General features: G+C 43.4%; 1 protein-coding gene across 6 annotated transcripts in view; it reads left to right on the top strand.

Annotated features, from left to right (window-relative positions):
• The window catches only part of ANKRD27 (ankyrin repeat domain 27), a 76788-nt gene that overhangs the window by 22234 nt on the left and 36001 nt on the right, over nt 1–18553 (top strand). For all 6 annotated transcript variants that reach the window (XM_058155335.1, XM_058155337.1, XM_058155336.1 and 3 more), the window contains exons 2-12: nt 142–276; nt 2146–2256; nt 2839–2995; nt 4142–4296; nt 6701–6760; nt 6857–6910; nt 7003–7068; nt 8091–8167; nt 9492–9613; nt 10800–10878; nt 14498–14630. In XM_058155335.1, the coding sequence (XP_058011318.1) occupies nt 175–276; nt 2146–2256; nt 2839–2995; nt 4142–4296; nt 6701–6760; nt 6857–6910; nt 7003–7068; nt 8091–8167; nt 9492–9613; nt 10800–10878; nt 14498–14630 (1116 nt within the window). In that variant the 5' untranslated portion in view covers nt 142–174. The remainder of the gene's footprint in view (nt 1–141; nt 277–2145; nt 2257–2838; nt 2996–4141; nt 4297–6700; nt 6761–6856; nt 6911–7002; nt 7069–8090; nt 8168–9491; nt 9614–10799; nt 10879–14497; nt 14631–18553) is intronic.

Raw genomic sequence — 18553 nt, 5'->3', positions numbered from 1 at the left:
GCTGCATAATAGCAGAACGAAGAACTTCTTAAAAAGACAGTAGTACATTCTTGTTTTGGGAATTATTTTCTTTGATTATATTGCTTTGAAATTTGATTGTTGTTTTTTTTGGGGGGTTGGGGGTTATGGATTAATTTACAGAAGGCTGCTGGAGTGGATATTTTGGTGGCACCTATGGCTGTGTATGATGAAGATCTGTTGAGGAACCCCTTCTATTTAACCATGCAGAAACGACGACCGGATCTCTGCAGGAAAGTTGCCGAACTCCATGGAACGGTAAGTAGATTAGGATTGCTCCCAAGATTCTCTTCGTCAAGATTCTCACTCGTCAAGAGTGAGCATAGGTTTCATCTAGGACAGGGGTCTCCAATCTTGGCAACTTTAAGACTTGTGGACTTCAAGTCCCAGAGTTCCTCAGTCAAACTTTGCTGGGAGTTGAAGTCCACAAGTCTTAAAGTTGCCAAGGTTCGAGACCCCTGATCTAGGACAATGTTTCTCAACCTTAACAACGCTGTGATCTTCAACTCTCAGAATTCCCAGTAAGGGAACTGATCTAGGGATGTGTTTATTCAAAATATTTATGTACCACTTCCCACTGTAACATCAAAAGGATACTTTTGTGTCTGATCTTCACAGCGAAAGGACTGGACACGTGACACTATGTGTAACTGAGGCTGTTGACCATAGCTTCTATGATTGGAATAATTTGAAAAGCTTCTTTTAGCAACTCCGCTACGGAGCAATTAAAAGACACTCGGATTGATTCAGTACAGTATAATCTATGTTCAATCTGAAGATGTGTTGGATTTCAAGTCCCAGTGTTCTGTCCCCGTCCCCACTTCACAGAGCAAACACAAAGACGCGTTTCTCCCAGTCTTTTTATTTGCTACAGACCTGATTTTCTTCAATTGAGGAAATACTTGGCAGTGACCGTCCGTTATCTCGTATCCAAGATCCGTTGCCAAAACTCACTGACAAACTCTATTAACCCTCCAACAACCAAGCTACAGTGCACCCTTGGTAGCTTTTTTGTCCGTCACAAGGCCCACATGGCAGTTCCACCCACTTTTATACCCTGTGGGGTGTGGCTCAGTGACTCAGCAATCTCTGAGCCTGCCACACCTTTTCCTCTGACGCTTATCTTTACGTCGCTGCCTCGGATCAATCCAGGATTGATCGTCAGCAGCTAGGACTTGAGGCATTGCCAGGGAGGAGGAGAGTGCGGAGAGGGAGGCCTTGTCAGCTCCTTCTCCTGGCCTGCAGCTGGAACTTGGGGCGGTGCCAGCGAGGAGGGTCCTGGTGAGGGAGGCCTTGCTGGCTCCTCTCCTTCACTTTCCGAGTCACTCTCCATGAGAACAGGCTTGAGGGCCGGAGTCACAACGCCCAGAATTCCCTTAGCCAACTCAGCATTCTGGGAGTTGAAGTCCATACATCTGCAAGATTCTAAGGTGGACAAACACAAATCTAACATTTTGGTCTTTGACCGCAGTAAAGATCGACTGATTGGTAATCTAAAAATAATTTATATATATATATATATATGTCTTTGGTTGGACATATATATATATATGTCTTTGGTTATTCGGGTTTTCTCCCACGTAAAATTGGAAGTGTCTTGGCGACGTTTCGACGAAGTCTCATTCGTCACCTTCAGGCTTCAGCTTCGTGCTTCTGGGAGCAAGAAGACCCAGAAACACGAAGCTGAAGCCTGAAGATGACGAATGAGACTTCGTCGAAACGTCGCCAAGACACTTCCAATTTTATGCGGGAGAAAACCCGAATAACCAAAGACCTACATACAAACTCCTGCGAAAACCTCAGAAAACACACACGCGCACACACACACACACACACACACACACAATACATATATATTCCTTGGTGCTCTTTCTTTAGTTCTTCTTGAAACTCAGCCTTTTATTTGCTTGTTCAATATTTGATGAAATTGTAGATAAAGCAGTAGGGTACTAGGCCCTGCTTGTTTTTCATTGTTAAATAACAGAGTTGGAAGGGACCTTGGAAGTCTTCTAGCCCAACCCTCTGCTCAAGCAGGAAATCCAATGCCATAGTTTGGTTTCTAATACTGTAGTTAGCAAAAGTGTGTTGGATTTGGGATGCAATAACATCGTCTAATTTTTTCCCTAGATACTGGTACCTTGTAAAGGCAGTCTTTCAAGCAGCATCATTTCAGCTTGCCAGTTTGACTCTTACATTCTTAAAGCAGCAGACAACAATTTCCACACTTTGAATGGAAAGGTACGGGCGATAGAAATAACGGGAGCCAGTTCAGACTTGGATGGATAATGTTTCTGCAGTCTCACCTGTAGAAAAAAAATGTAAACAAATTCATTCATGATGATTTGAGAAATGCGATAAACTAGCAAGATTTGATTAAAGAATTTATTAATCTGTTTTAGGCTACATTACCTAGACACGTTTGTCTGTAAGGATGGTAATTTCCACGGCTGGTGATTTCCAGAGCTAGAATATTTGAACTGCAAAATTCTGAAGGTCCTTGCGAATGCAAAAAAAATATTGCACTTTTGGTATCTTTTGCTGCATTTAGTGGCGGCTTGAACAATTGCAAACTAGGTATAATAGCCATAGTGATTTTCAACCTTCTTAACCACAATCTAATGAGGTTTTAGCAGTTATTTCTCTTCATGAGAGCAAATGATCTCGTAGAGTTTGGCTATTTTTAAATCTTGATTTAATTTTGGACGTCTATAGATATTATTTCGGGAATATAGTTGGCGCCTCTGAGCCTGCAGGTTTTTACCGTTTGCTCTGTTTAGTTATTGGATTTTTCTTTGACTTTGTCTCTCTTTCCCTATACAGGAAGTCTTTATACAAGGAAATATGATCATCCTTGGGGGAGAATTTAACCAGCGTTGCTCGATACCTATTCTCTTTGAGGAAACGTTTTACAATGACAGGGAAGAGAGCTTTAACATCCTTTGTATAGCTCATCCTCTAGAAAAAAATGAAAATAAAGGTAAAGGTTTTTTTCAGCATTGACCGTAGGTGCTTGATCAGTTTTTGAACACCTCCTGTCTCTGCATGAGTAAACTACTTTTTCAGCCTGAAAGGGAATCATAAAAAAAAAATGAACCTGCAGGAATGAAGCTTAAACCCTCTTTACACACCTGTGAGGAACAATTTATCGGCAGCTAAGTTCACCCATTGCATTCAATCATAATATGGCTTCATTGAATTTTGGCTGGGCGTCTTGAATGAACCCAGCCATCTTGGTTTCTGAGTTTGGTTTGGTGCTGTGGAAATCCAGCTAACTGTGGCTTAATCAACCAACCACGTTTAAGCAAACCATGACTTTGGATCATGTGTCAACGAGTCACAAAACAAGCAGAATCAAAGAAATTTGGCAGTAGAACCATCCTAGTTTATAAACCTTCTTTTAAAGCAGGGATGGGCTTCAGATCCTTTAGCAACAGGTTCGCTGTCCCGTTGCTGGGTGGGTGTGGCCATGGTGGGCATGGCCTAGTCAGTGCCTGTACCACAGCAGGGGGAGGGGGGCATTTTTCATCCTCCTCAGGTTCCAGAAGCTTTTGTCGAGCCTCTGGGAGGGCGAAAACTGCTTCCCCTGGGGTCCGGAGGCCAGTGGTGGGTTTCACTGACCTTTGCTACCGCTTGCTTCACTCGTGCGTGCACCACTTCTGCATATGCACAGAGCGTTTTTGATGACATTCGGATGGGTGGGTGGGTGGAGCCTCCCGCTTCCGCTACTACCGGTTCGCCCGAATTAGGGCGAACCAATAGCGACCTACCACTGCTAGAGGCCCTCCGGAGGCTGGAAACAGGCCCCTTTCCGGACTTCCGGAACCTCCGGTAGGCCTGTTTTTTGCCCTCCCAGACCCTCCACGCGACCCCTGCACTTACCTGGAATGATGAACGGGCCAAATAGAGACTCCTGGGGGGGCATGGCCAGCCGGGGGGGGCATTTTGGGGTTCGCTGAACCTCGGCGATCCTTGGCTAGAGGATTGTCCGAACCCTGCCAAACCCCCAGGAGCCCACCCCTGCTTTAAAGTCTGCCTCTATGAATTCCACTGTGTGAATTTTCCTCTGATTGTTGGAGGGAGCAAAGAACTTTTCGGTCTGCTGACGAGTGCCTTCCCATTTCAGAACCATCCTCAACGCCATCCAACTCTTACTCCTTGAAAAACATGGAAGACGTGAAAGAATTCTTGGGAAGGCATGCAGAAAAATTCGATAAAGCCATCGCATCTTTCCATAGGACTTTCAAGGATCATGACAGGAAAATCCTGCGACATTATATCGTTAGTATTTCCCAATGAATTTAATAATACTTAACAGCCTATGGCAAAACGATTAAAAGCATTAAATTAACATTTCTCAATCTCTTTAACAATCTCTTCTATATGGGGAAGGAGGTATGTGGAAATTCTGGCCATGTCATCTGCGTGTCACCTAAAGTATGTTGCTTACATTTGAAATGAATTAGTCATATGCTGGCTTGTGTAAGTAGAATGATCCTGCAAGACTTTTTGGTGTTGTTTTTTTTTGCAAATCGTTTGAATCGGGGTGTAGCTTTAAGTGTTACCACGATATTTGATATTTATTTATTAAATGGATATAGTGGCTCAGGGGCTAAGACGCTGAGCTTGTCAATCAAAAGATCGTCAGTTTAGCGGTTCGAATCCCTAGTGCTGCATAACGGGGTGAGCTCCCGTTACTTGTCCCAGCTTCTGCCAACCTAGCAGTTCGAATGCAACTAGAAAAATAGGGACCACCTTTGGTGGGAGGGTAACAGTGTTCCATGCGCCTTTGGCATTCAATCATGCTGGCCACATACCACGGAGACGTCTTCGGACAGCTCTGGCTATTCAGCTTTGAAACGGAGATGAGCACCCGCCCCCTAGAGTCAGAAACGACTAGCATATATGTGCGAGAGGTACCTTTACCTTATACCATCTATCTCTGAAAAACAGCTGTGGGCAGCTTTTTAAGAGTGCCTCAGATGTATCCCTGAATACAGGTAGTTTTGGACTTACAACCACAATTGAGCCCAGAATTATGTTGCTAAGCAGAAAATCTGTTAAGTGAGTTTTGCCCCATTTTATGACTTTTCTTGCCAGTTTTGTTTCTTGCTGGAATGTTGCAGTTTTGTTAAATTAGGAGTACGGTTGTTAAGTAAATCTGGCTTCCCCCTTGACTTGACTTGTCAGAAGGTCGCAAAAGGGGATTACATGACCCCGGAACTGCAACCGTCATAAATATGAACTAAATATTGTCTGCGACTGAATGTAAACCATGTGACCATGGAGATGCGGCAATGGTCATAAGTCACATTTTTCAGTGCCGTCATAACTTTGAACGGTAACTAAATGAACTGTTGTAACTTGACAAACTGTAATGCACACCAGTGGTTCCCAACCTGTGGGCTGCAGATTCCTGAGGTTCTGTGAAGTTATCACAGGGGTTTCCGCGAAGGCTTGAAGAAATGTTACGGTGTACCTCAGTGGTTCTCAATCTTTTCTTTGCCGTGGACCGTCCTTGGTGGTCCGTGGCTATAAAAGATATTTAAAGGTGGTCCACAGTGAAGAAAATGGGCCGTGGTAGCTCAGGCTGTAAGGAGCCTGTTATTAAAAACACAGCAGCCTGCAATTACTGCAGGTTCGAGCCCGGCCCAAGGTTGACTCAGCCTTCCATCCTTTATAAGGTAGGTAAAATGAGGACCCAGATTGTTGGGGGGGGCAATAAGTTGACTTTGTAAAATATACAAATAGAATGAGACTATTGCCTTATACACTGTAAGCCGCCCTGAGTCTTCGGAGAAGGGCGGGATATAAATGTAAATAAATAAATAAATTTAAAAAAAAAAGATTGAGAACCACTGATGTACACAGCTGCAACGTTCTTTTATAACTGACCTATCGTTCTGTTTAAACATTTAATTATGAGCCGCGGTGGCGCAGTGGTTAGAATCGGGTGGGCTGCTGGGGGTTCGGGAGAACCTCTAGCTAAGATTCTGTGCAGTTCGGAGAACCCCCCAAATCCCACTCCTGGCTGGCCATGCCCACCTTGCAGTGCCCCTCTCAGGAGTTCCCACACGGCCCATTTTGGATGCAGGTAAGTGCAGGGCATATGTAGAGGCTCGGTGAGGGTAAAAAACGGACCTACCAGAAGTTCGGGAGGGGCCCATTTCCGGCCTCTGGAGGTCCACTGGACCCTGGGAAGGCCATTTTCGCCCTCCTGGACGCTCGAGGAAAGCCTCTGGAGCCTGGGGAGGGCAAAAAGGCCTCCCCCACCATCGTGGTGCAGGAAGCCGACTAGGCCACTCCTACCCAGCAGCCGGCCAGAGAACCCCGTGCTAAAATTTTTTGAAGCCCACCCCTGGTCAGAATGCAGTACTGCAGGTTACTTCTGCTGCCTGCCGGCTGCCTGCAATTTGGCAGATCGAATCTCAACCAGGCTCAAGGTTGACTCAGCCTTCCATCCTTCCGACGTGGGTAAAATGAGGACTGAGATTGTTGGTGGGGGGCAATAGGCCGGCTCTGTAAACCGCTTAGAGAGGGGCTGTAAAAGCACTGTGAAGCGGTATTTAAATCTTAAGTGCCATTGCTATTCCAGTAAGATTTGGCTGGTATTTTTAGATGCTTGGCTATTCCTAGCTCCCACTAGCTCCCAGTTTTCTCAGTACACTTTTGCTTTGATCTTCAGGATTCTGTGAACGCCCTCTACACCAAGTGCATCCAGCAGCTGTTGCGAGATTCCCATCTTGTAAGTATAGATGTGCGCATGGAAACATCCGGCAGTGTGTTTCTTAGGCAAGCCTGTGCATTCATTATGCTTTCTTTTCTCCCAAAAATAATTTAGAGAATGCTTGCAAAGCAGGAACTTCAGATGAACCTGATGAAGCAAGCGGTGGATGTAAGTATCCTGGATGGTCGTTAGGATCTTGGTTATCCCCCTCGGAGAAGACCTTCAGAAACTTTTCTTTGCTTTTTTATTTCTTGGTACAGATGTATGTCCATCACTCTCTCTATGACGTCATCTTCAAATATGTGGGGACCATTGAAGCCAGCGAGGTAGGTACCCAGATGTGCCTCAGGTCCTCCCCTTTCCAAAGTTATGTTGCGAAACACAGGGGTAGTTTTTCCCCCCCCAGGCTGAGAATATATGCGACACAGCTGATTGTCGGAAATAATGAGCCAGTAGCATTTTTTAACTACCGGTTCTCCTGAACCAGTAACTTTTATTATTACTGATTTGCCCGAATGGTGTTGTGCCTCGCCCGCCCCCCTCTCCGCAGCCGGGCCCCTCTCATCTCCTGTTACCTCAGCCAGGGACTGATAGTGCAGACGAACGGCCTGGCATGCCTCCAGCCCCCAGTCGTGGCACCATACCCGGACAGACGGAGCAAGGCGAACGGCCTGGCATGCCCCCAGTCCTGGCACCATGCCCGGACAGACTGAGCAAATAAACCCCTCCCCCACAGCATGTGAACATGAGGAGCAGGAAGCCAGTCACGAGCTGGAATTGCCGGCAGCTGGAGGGTGGAGGGATCCACGCTTCCGGAGAATGGAGAGGCGACGTCAGCAAAAGGAAGGGAGGGCAGGCCTGGATAAGTGCTGAGTCATGGAGCCACACACCATGGCCTATATAAAGGATCTGCTTTCTGGCATTCTTTTTTTTTTTTTATTTACATTTATATCCCGCCCTTCTCTGAAGACTCAGGGCGGCTTACAGTGTGTAAGGATTCTTTGAGTCAGGCAAAGTCTAATTTGGATTGCTGAAGTCACATCTTGGACTCCTGCCCGCCCTGAGAACTCTGACAGAACTTTGGCAAAGCTGCAGAGGCTTTGTGGCCACGCTTGATACAGACTTCCCCGACCCGGAAGGAGGAGTGGGACACGACATCTGGGTAGCATTTCAGCCCTGCTTTAGATTATGTTAACTTCTTTTCTTTTTATCAAAAAAATAAATAAATAATAGAGGTTGACTAGTAGAGTCACTGGAGCTACAGATGCTCAGGGATACTAAGATGGTCAATGAAGTTCTGTTAAAAGCCTCTTGTGCCAGGATTTACTGTGATGTCTCCCCTGCTTAGGATGCAGCTTTCAACAAAATCACCCGAAGTTTACAAGATCTGCAGCAGAAAGAGCTAGGTATCAAACCTGAGTTCAGGTGAGTTCTCAACTACTTTTGAAAGCAACCTTGGCCACTTTAAGACTTGTGGACTTCAACTCCCAGAATTCCCCAGCCAACTCTGGGAGTTGAAGTCCACAAGTCTTAAAGTGGCCAAGGTTGGAGATCCCTGTTTTAAAGGGTTTTCCTAGCACAGTTTTGTTTTGTTTTCTTCCTGGGAAGAGTGAAGAAAGTATGGATAGATAAACTTGGGAAAACGGAGACAGCCAACTTCTTGCTGCTTCAAAAAAAAAGAAGAAGAAGACGTAACCCGAAGGATGCAATTTGCTATTTCTGCTTTAAATAGATAGTGGCCTAACGTTTCGCTCACGGCTGCCTTGGGCTGTTAATTCCTTTTGGATGTATGAACACTGAAACTGATGTGTAAACCGGTATTTTCTTCTGATTTCTGGCAACAAACATCCCATGGCGAATGATGGTTTGCTTAGCAACCGCCAAGTTCCACTTAACGACCGCTGCAAAAAGGTTATAAAATCAGGGATGATGATGACCTGCTTAAATGCAGGCTGTTCTGTTTCCCTCCCCCAATACTCCCAACAAAGAGTCAGTCAAAGGCCTTCTTTTCTAGTTTATTTACATCAATAAATGTTCTGGCCACGTCTACCCATGCGCCTGCCAAGTCTCTGGAGATAACTAGGAAATTATAGATAAGGCCAGAGTTACTCACGAATATATTCTTCCCTCCATTGATACAGTTTGCCCGCGCAAATTCACTGCTTTGTCCAAGACAAAAAGCCAGGAAGTTCCGCCTCCTGCTTTTATAGTCTCTGTGGGTGTCACTCCGTGACTCATCATTCTTTGACTTTGTCCCAACGCCGCCTCTGCTGCGCGCGCCAGTCATGCCTGCGCAGTCTTGCATCAAGCCAAAATTGTTCTTGGGGCGTTGCCAAATCAGAAGAAGGCTCGGGGGAATCAGGCCTTGCTGGTTCCTCTTCCTCCCCTTGGGTGGGTGCCAGGAAGGGAGTGGGCCCAGGAGAAGCAGGCCTTGCCAGGTCTTCTTCCTCACTTTCTGAATCATCCGAGTCCCAGTCCGAGTCCAGGAACCTGGGTCACAACACAGGCTCAATTTCAGTCAAGGATAAAAACCTGGATACCTTTTGAGAAGTTACTTCTTTTTATTTCTTTTAAAGTTTTGAAGAAGAGGTTGGATCACCATTTGCCTGAAGTGCTGTAGGGTTTCCTGCCTAAGCAGGGGGTTGGATTAGAAGACCTCCAAGGCCCCTTCCAACTCTGTTATTCTATTCTATTTTGCCCCTGTTGCACTCTAAGCTGATGTTTTCTTTCTGACTTGGGCTTTTTTCAGTTTCAACATCCCACGGGCCAAGCGGGAACTGGGCCAGCTGAACAAGTGCACCTCTCCACAACAGAAGCTCCTCTGCCTGCGGAAAGTGGTCCAAATTATCATGCAGTCTCCAAGTCAAAGAGGTGTGTCACTGGCGGGGTTGAAGTTGCCGTTTCAAGGAGTTGCTTCTCTGCCCTTTTGAAAGCATCCTCCATGAGCTTTTAAATCAGGGTCCAGATTTTGCTTTGTCTGCATGACTTCGGAAAACGGAGGAAGCAACTTGACTTTCGCGTGGAAGCATCTTTCTCTTGTATGGAGAAATGCAGCGCAAGAGCTGGGATGAAAAGTAATTTGCTAGTAGTGTTTGAACCTCTGGAGTTTTATTTGAAGATGTTTTGCTTCTCCCCCAAGAAGCTTCTTCGGCTCCGACTGGATGGTGGGGAATGGAAGGATTTATACTCCTTGCAGAAAGAATAGAATAGAATAGAATTCTTTATTGGCCAAGTGTGATTGGACACACAAGGAATTTGTCTTGGTGCATAAGCTCTCATTGTAAATAAAAGAAAAGATACCTTCATCAAGGTACAACATTTACAACACAAATGATGGTCATAGGGTACAATTTAACACTTAATGATACAACATTTAATGATAATCATAGGGTACAAATAAGCAATCAGGAACAATCAATATCAATCTAAATCATAAGGTCATTTGCTGGTCATTTGCATCCTTTTAGAGGGTCGTTGAGGCCACTTGGAGGTTTATCTGGGTCATCATGGTCCAGGTGAATGCAAATGACCAGATATTTGCAAGGAGTATAAATCCTTACATTTTCTACCATGTAGTCAGAGCTGAAGAAGTTTCTTGGATGAGAAGCGAAACATCTTCAAAACAACAAGAAAAGTCCAAATGCTTCCTGAAAAAAAAAGCACTTTTGGGAAACCATGACCTGAGTGACTCCATAGACACTAAACCTCTGGACTTCACATTTTCAAGTCCACTTAATCCTTGACCCGATGGTGACAGTTGGAATAATTGGGGAATTCTAGGAGTTTGAAATCCGCACATTTTCAAATTGCTAAGCCTGAGAAACAATCTTTTACAGGGTAGCTTCATGGGAGAACAAAGCTCTTAAGCCATTTCAAAACCGCTACGAATTATGATTAGATTAGGCATTCATTTATAATTTGATTTAGGTTCAGCATTGTCGATCTATAGTCTAGGAACTCTCCTATTCTAAGCATGTTTCCAAAGTGCCTAAATAGAACGTTTGAGATACTTGTTCTAAACGGGGTGCATTTCTTTTCTTCTCTCTTTCCCCTTCAGTTAACATGGAGACCATGTGTGCCGACGATCTTCTTTCTGTGTTGCTCTATCTGCTTGTGAAAACAGAAATTCCCAATTGGTACGTAACCTGCTTTCCCCCGTTTCAAAGAATCCTATGAAGGAGAACCTTGGTAGCTCAAAGTTGAAATGAGGGGGTTCCTGCTGCTCTCTGAGCTCGCTTGTTTTATCGCAGACGTTTCTTTACCCAAACTAGGTAACATCATCAGTGCTCTGATGAAACATCACGGGAGAATCCTCCTTGAACTGGACATTATAGCCACACTAGCTAAAATAATATTCTCACTGAACCTCAGAGCTCAAGTATTGCAGTAGCTTCTACATGGGGATGTTTTTGGAAGCCACTCAGAAGCTTCAAATGATCCAGAATGAGGGGTCTTTGGTGGTCTCTGAGTTTAGAATAGAATAGAATTAGAATTAGAATTAGAATAGAATAGAATAGAATAGAATAGAATAGAATAGAATAGAATAGAATAGAATAGAATAGAATTTTTTATTGGCCAAGTGTGATTGGACACACAAAGAATTTGTCTTTGGTGCATATTCTCTCTGTGTACATAAAAGATACCTTCATCAAGAACCATAAGGTACAACACTTAATGATAGTCATAGGGCACAAATAAGCAATCAGGAACCAATCAATATCAATATAAATCGTAAGGATACAAGCAACAAAGCTACAGTCATATAGTCATAAGTGGAAGGAGAGGGGTGATGGGAACGATGAGAAGATTAATAGAAGTGCAGAGTTAGTAAATAGTTTGACAGTGTTGAGGGAATTATTTGTTTAGCAGAGTGATGCCGTTTGGAGAAAAAACTGTTCTTGTGTCTAGTTGTTCTGGTGTGCAGTGCTCTATAGCATCCTTTTGAGGGTTGGAGTTGAAACAGTTTATGTCCAGGATGCAAGGGTCTGTAAATATTTTCACAGCCCTCTTTTTGTCTCGTGCAGTATACAGGTCCTCAATGGAAGGCAGGTTGGTAGCAGTTGTTCTTTCTGCAGTTCTAATGATCCTCTGAAGTCTGTGTCTGTCTTGTTGGGTTGCAGAACCAAACCAGACAGTTATAGAGGTGCAGATGACAGACTCAATAATTCCTCTGTAGAACTGGATCAGCAGCTCCTTGGGCAGTTTGAGCTTACTGAGTTGACACAGAAAGAACATTCTTTGCTGTGCTTTTTTGATGACGTTTTTGATGTTAGCTATCCATTTTAGATCTTGCGACATTGTAAAACCTAGAAACTTGAAGGTCTCTACTGTTGATACTGTGTTGTCTAGAATTGTGAGAGGTGGAAATATGGAGAGGTTTCTCCTAAAGTCTACCACCATTTCTATAGTTTTGAGTGTGCTCCGTTCCAGCTTGTTTTTTTTGTAGACATTTCATTACCCAGACTAGGTAACATCATCAGTGCTATATGATGATGATGATGATGTAGCACTGATGATATGTTATCCATCCCAAGAATAACAATAATAATAATAATATAATAATAGCAGCAGCATCCAAAAATTCCAGTAACAACTGAATACTAAACAGAATGCATATTCTTTTTTGTTGTTGTTGTTGCTTTAGGGCATCAGCAACTCCTGCAGCTCAGACATTATGTGTTTTTGGTCGCAGATTTTGAAATGTGTATAGGGTGTTATGAAAGAGACCTTGACCATTATTTGGCGTGATGTGCAGATAGAAACGAAACATCTGCCTCTTAACTGCTGTATTTCCATGGATTACATGGATTATGTGCATTAGAAATATACGCAGGTTCTTGGATGTCAGTTATAACTTAAAGCTGATTTTTAATTCTTTGTATCTTTGACTGTCAAAACCAAGGATTAAAAGCTCACACATTTTTGTACCTCCGTACCCCACAATACTCTGTGATACCTCTTCAGAGTTTGTTAGTAAATGTATTGGGGTGAGTTTTATAGCAGGGTGATACTAGGCAAAAATAAAGCTCTATAGCTAAACATTTTTGGAATGTATTTTCTTTAAGGGCAATATGCATTATATAATCAAAATAAGCAGAAATGTGGTAAGCGCTTGAATTCTGGTTTGGTTTTTTATGGCTAGGCAAATTCTGTTACTCTACCACAGGGATGTCAATCTCAAGGCCCACAGGCCGTATCCAACCTGCGATGTGGACGGATCCGGCCCACAGGGCTGTCCTGAAAAATGTAAGGGGTTGTCCCACATCACTTCTGCCCGGTCTACCCAATGCGAAGAGGAAACATGCCAACATTTTGGGGAGTGGCATCAAGTTGGCCATGCCCACTCAGTTGGCCACGCCCGCCCAGCTCCCTGAGGTCAGCCACAGCCCTGGTGTGGCCCTTAATGAAATTGAGTTTGACACCCCTGCTCTGCCATTTCATATCCTGGTGAATATGGGCGCAAACTCTTGATCTCAAAGACTGTAGTACATCCCAAATTTTGATGGTAGATAAAACTTTTGGGCTCCGTTTTGGATTTCTGCATTCTGGTTGAGTTCACATACTCTGTTAAGCCATAGTGTAGTTTGTTGTTGTTTTTTTGGTGACACAGTGTATTCTGGGAATCCAGCTGCCTATGCTTATGGCACAGGGCCTCTGTGGCTCAGACTGGTAAGACAGTCTGTTATTAACACAGCTGCCTGCAATTAATTTAGGTTCTAGTCCCACCAGGCCCAAGGTTGACTCAGCCTTCCATCCTTTATAAGTTAGGTAAAATGACCCAGATTGTTGGGGGCAATAAGTTGACTTTGTATATAAATATACAAATAGGATAAAGACTATTGCTAACATAGTGTAAGCCGCCCTGAGTCTTCGGAGAAGGGCGGGATATAAATGTAAATAAAAAAAAATGGTTGAGACTTGTGATATATAGTTAGAACATTGGATGAAGCCATTGGGTTAACCCAACTATTCAGTAAAAATTGGTGAGAGGCTTATCAAATTTGACTACAGCCATAGCGCCGTTTGGTTTTGGCCTTGTATGTTGTACAAACTCAATTGCTAGGGTTAGTAAATAGAGCTTAGCAAAATGTGCAAGTCCAGCAGACGGACTGATTTAAGAATATCATGGCTTTGTGCCATAGGTGAACCTATCTTTAATGTCTCCTGGATCACCATGATAACCATAATGGGCCTTATAAAATAGGATGCGCAAATAAGAACTGTCTGGTTCTTTGGAAAGAGTAAACTTAGAACTTATCCGAGTTGAAATACAATACTTGTTCCAGGGGTGAAATCCAGCAGGTTCTGACAGGTTCTGAAGAACCAGTAGCGGAAATTTTTAGCAGTTTGGAGAACCGGCAAATACCACCTCTGGCTGGCCCCAGAGTGGGGTGTGGATGGAGATTTTGCAATATCCTTCCCCCAGGAGTGGGGAGGGAATGGGGATTTTGTAGTATCCTTCCCACAGAAGAGGAGTGGGAATGGAGATTTTGCAGTATCCTTCTCCTGCCACGGCCAACAAACCACGCCCACCACACCCATCAAGCCACGCCCACAGAACCAGTAGTAAAAAAAAAATTGGATTTCACCACTGACTTGTTCATAACTGAAAACTCGAGCAGAATTAAAAACAAGTATCAGAAAACGCCCAGCTCTGTTTAATGGATAGAAATTGGGTCCAGTTACACAAAGTGGTGGTGTTGTTGTTTTTTGTTTTCCTGGCCATTGCTTATGTCGTTTTTATTCCCTGTCTAGGATGGCAAACCTGAGCTACATCAAAAACTTCAGATTTTGCAGCTCAGCCAAGGATGAGCTGGGATATTGCTTGACCTCAGTTGAGGCTGCAATAGAATATATCCGTCAAGGAAACCTCTCTGACCGGACACCGGTAAGTCCCTGTAATGCCGTCTATCCAGTGGTGGGATTCAAATGATTTAGCAACTGGTTCTTTCCCCTAATGACCAGCTGGGTAGGCGTGGCTCGGTGGTCATGTGACCATGTGGGAGTGGCCAACTCAACATTATTCACGTTGATGGGCATTTCGCCTTAGCTGTTACAATGTAATAAGGGTTAACCCGAGAGGCAGTTTCTGTAAGCAGGGCAATAAAGATTAGGCTAGAAACACCACCAGAATGTTTCCTTCCTGCCTTCCTTACAGGATTAGCCCTGTAAAGTGGAAAAAAACAAAATAAGATTTCTTCCAACAACCGTTCCTCCGAACTGCTTTGAAAGTTAACAACCGGTTCTCCCGAATAGGTGCGAACCGGCTGAATCCCACCACTGCGTCTATCCTATCCCAGCCTCAAAATCTCTCTAATAGTGTCCGCTTTTTGTGGGTCTGAGGGATTCTAGCCATGTTGTAACAGGAGTCCGGAGAGCTAGCTTAGATATGCATTTCACTTGTCAGAGCCAGGTCATTATCCTAGGCCGCTCAAGCATTTTAGCAACTGAAACCTTAGGCTGCTGAATTATAAAGGCTGATGTAAAAATAAATAAATAAACCCGTCTTTGATCTGGTGCTTATAAAGAGCGTGAAGGACAGACCCAAAACTGAAAATTGCACACTGCAGAAAACACCCTTGCGTAAATGCGGCTTGGTTTTTCCCCCCTACGCGTTTCAGTTGTAGATGCAGGATTTTATTTACTGAAGCATAAACCGTGTCCCAAGACAGGAGCTTTTGATTTTTATTGTTATTATTTTTGCACGGCGTGCCAGTTCAGGTAAGTCCTCGACTTACAATGACGCAATTGAGCGCCCCAAATTTGTTTGCTCGGCGAGATGTTTGCGAAAGGGAGCTTTGCGACCTTTTGCGACCTTTCTTGCCGCAGTTGTTAACCGAGTCGCGGCAGCGGTGAAGTAAGTGACACGGTTGTTAAGTGAATCGGGCTTCCCCATTGGCTTTGCTGGTCAGAAGGTCACAAAAAAGGGGATCACGTGAGCCTGGAACCCCGCAGTTGCCTTAAATATATGCCAGTTGCGGAGCGTCCAAATTTTGATCACATGACCATGGGAATCTTGCAATGGTCGTAAGCATGAAAAGTAATCGTGTCGCTTTTTTCAGGGTCGTTGTAACTTCAAATGGTCACTCAACAAGTGGTTGTAAGTCAAGGATAAACTTTAGAGCAGGGGTCTCCAACCTTGGTCCCTTTAAGACTTGTGGACTTCAATTCTCAGAGTCCCTCAGCCAGCAAAGCTGGCTGAGGAACTCTGGGAGTTGAAGTCCACAAGTCTTAAAGGGACCAAGGTTGGAGATCCCTGCTTTAGAGCGGGGCCAAGGCAGATTATATTTTGATAGAATATGTCGCATCAAACTTAATTTGATACATTACTGGGATGATCATCTGCCCTGTATTTCATAAACGTGTCACCTTCTGTTACACTAAAAATTAGCCTATGTCAGCAGTTCATGGAGGGCTTTTTAGAGATGGGTTTAAAACTGGGGTGAAATGTAAAATTTGTTACTACCGGTTCTGTGGGCGTGGCTTGGTGGCAGTGGGGTAATGTGACTGGGTGGGCGTGGCCAACTTTTTATTTTTTTATTTTTAAAAGCATTTTTTCTACTACCTCTTTGGCTGAAGAGGTTGTAGAAAAAATGCTTTTAAAAGGTTCTGACAATCCCAGCTGAGCCACGCGATCATCAGAGGCTTTTTTTTTTAACTTTCAAAAACATTTTTTCGGCCGAAGAAAAAATATTTTTAAAAGCAAAAAACAAAAACAAACCAACCACCTTTGATGATCGCACGGCTCAGGTGGGCATGGGTGGGGGGGGGGCATGGATTTTTGCTACCAGTTCTCCGAACCATTCGCCACCATCACTACCGGGAGCATTTCACCCCTGGTTTAAAAATACCATTGATTTAGGATTATGTTGGCACAAGTCCTTTTTTTAGAAGTTAAAAACAGTCACCTTTCGTTTTCAGCTTTCTGGGCTTAGTCAAATCATTTAGAGCCTTGCCGATGCATTAAGTGGAATATATTTGAACAGCTTTACACTCTGGGCTGAGTGAGGGAGAACGAAGTGCTAAATCCACAACCTTTGTGTGTCAAGACATACAGCTGAGTTACAGTGATTTTCCTGCCAGCAATAAATGGTTTTGCTTGTAGAAGGTGTGGTCACATGTCACTAAAACCATAGCGGGGTATTGCAGAGATATTTTAGAAAGCACTAATACTTTGAAGGCACTCTGGAGATAATTTTTTTTAAAAGCTGATGGATAGGGAATTTAAGGTTAGCAATTCAAGGTATTTTCTGGAAGGAAAATAGAGGTAGCTGGCAGATTTTAACCAATAGTGATAGCTATTTTTTATCTTCAAAGCGTTGCTAGATGCTTCATTATTGTAGGTCATCTGGCGTTTTCTTTCAGTTTGTGCCATCTAATAAAAATCTAGCAGCTTCCATTGCTCTGCATTTAAGATGAAAGTTGGAGGTTTTGGTAAGTTCGGGTCTTTTCCCGTGTAAAATTGGAAGTATTTAGGCAATGTTTCGATGAGATCTCACTCACCATCTTCAGACTTTGGCTTTGTTCTTATGTGAGCAAATCTTTGAGCAAATCTTTGCTCACATAGGAACAAAGCCAAAGCCTGAAGATGATGAATGAGATCTCATCGAAACGTTGCCTAAATACTTCCAATCTTACATGGGAAAAGAACCGAACATACCAAAACCTGTGCATATATATATATATATATATATATATGTAGGTCTTTGGTTGTTCGGGTTTTCTCCCGTGTAAAATTGGAAATGTCTTGGCAACGTTTCGACGAAGTCTCATTCGTCATCTTCAGGCTTCAGCTTCGTGCTTCTGGGAGCAATGTGTGATCGCAGCTGTTTCTTCCTTTTAAAAGGAAGAAACAGCTGTGATCACACATTGCTCCCAGAAGCACCTAAGCTGAAGCCTGAAGATGACGAATGAGACTTCGCCGAAACGCTGCCAAGACAAACATATATATACATACATGTATATATACATACATACATACATACATACATACATACATATATATATATATATATATATATATATATAAAGTCTCATTCGTCATCTTCAGGCTTCAACCGTGCTTCTGGGAGCAATGTGTGATCGCAGCTGTTTCTTCCTTTTAAAAGGAAGAAACAGCTGTGATCACACATTGCTCCCAGAAGCACGAAGCTGAAGCCTGAAGATGACGAATGAGACTTCGTCGAAACGTTGCCAAGACATTTCCAATTTTACACGGGAGAAAACCCGAACAAGCAAAGACCTACATACAAACACCCGTGAAAACCTCAGAAAACATATATATATATATATGTATATATATACATACATACATACATACATACATACATACATATATATATATATATATATATATTATAAGAGAGCTAGGGGAAAATGTAAATAGTAGAAGACTACCATTACAAAATTGTTGTAAAAAGGGAATATATGTTTTGTGTTTGTCATATTGTGTTGTTTTACGAATAAAAAAAAAAATTACACCCCGAAAATATTAAGGACTCCTTCACAGCCATTTACGGCATAATGAAGTTAATTTATTTGTACGATTTCTATGCCTGCCCATCTCAGTCAATAATCCTGGGTGGCCATAGTTTTCCCTGAATGGGCAAGGGTTTTTTATTGACCTGCCAGTATTCCTTTTGTGACTGGAAATAGTCTTACAGTCACAAAACCATTACCACCACCTCCTTTTCTGTATTGTTAAGGGGTTTGCAGAATAGAACACATGTTTTAAATCATGTGGAGGCCTAAGTCACATTTCAGTATTACTGAAATGTCCACGCCTGCTGGGCTCTGGAACTGGCCACTGTT

This window comes from Ahaetulla prasina, chromosome 12 (genome assembly GCF_028640845.1).
Source record: "Ahaetulla prasina isolate Xishuangbanna chromosome 12, ASM2864084v1, whole genome shotgun sequence".
Classification (NCBI taxonomy): domain Eukaryota; kingdom Metazoa; phylum Chordata; class Lepidosauria; order Squamata; family Colubridae; genus Ahaetulla; species Ahaetulla prasina.
Note: the sequence above shows the minus strand (reverse complement) of the source record. Positions and strands in the feature narration are given on the sequence as shown.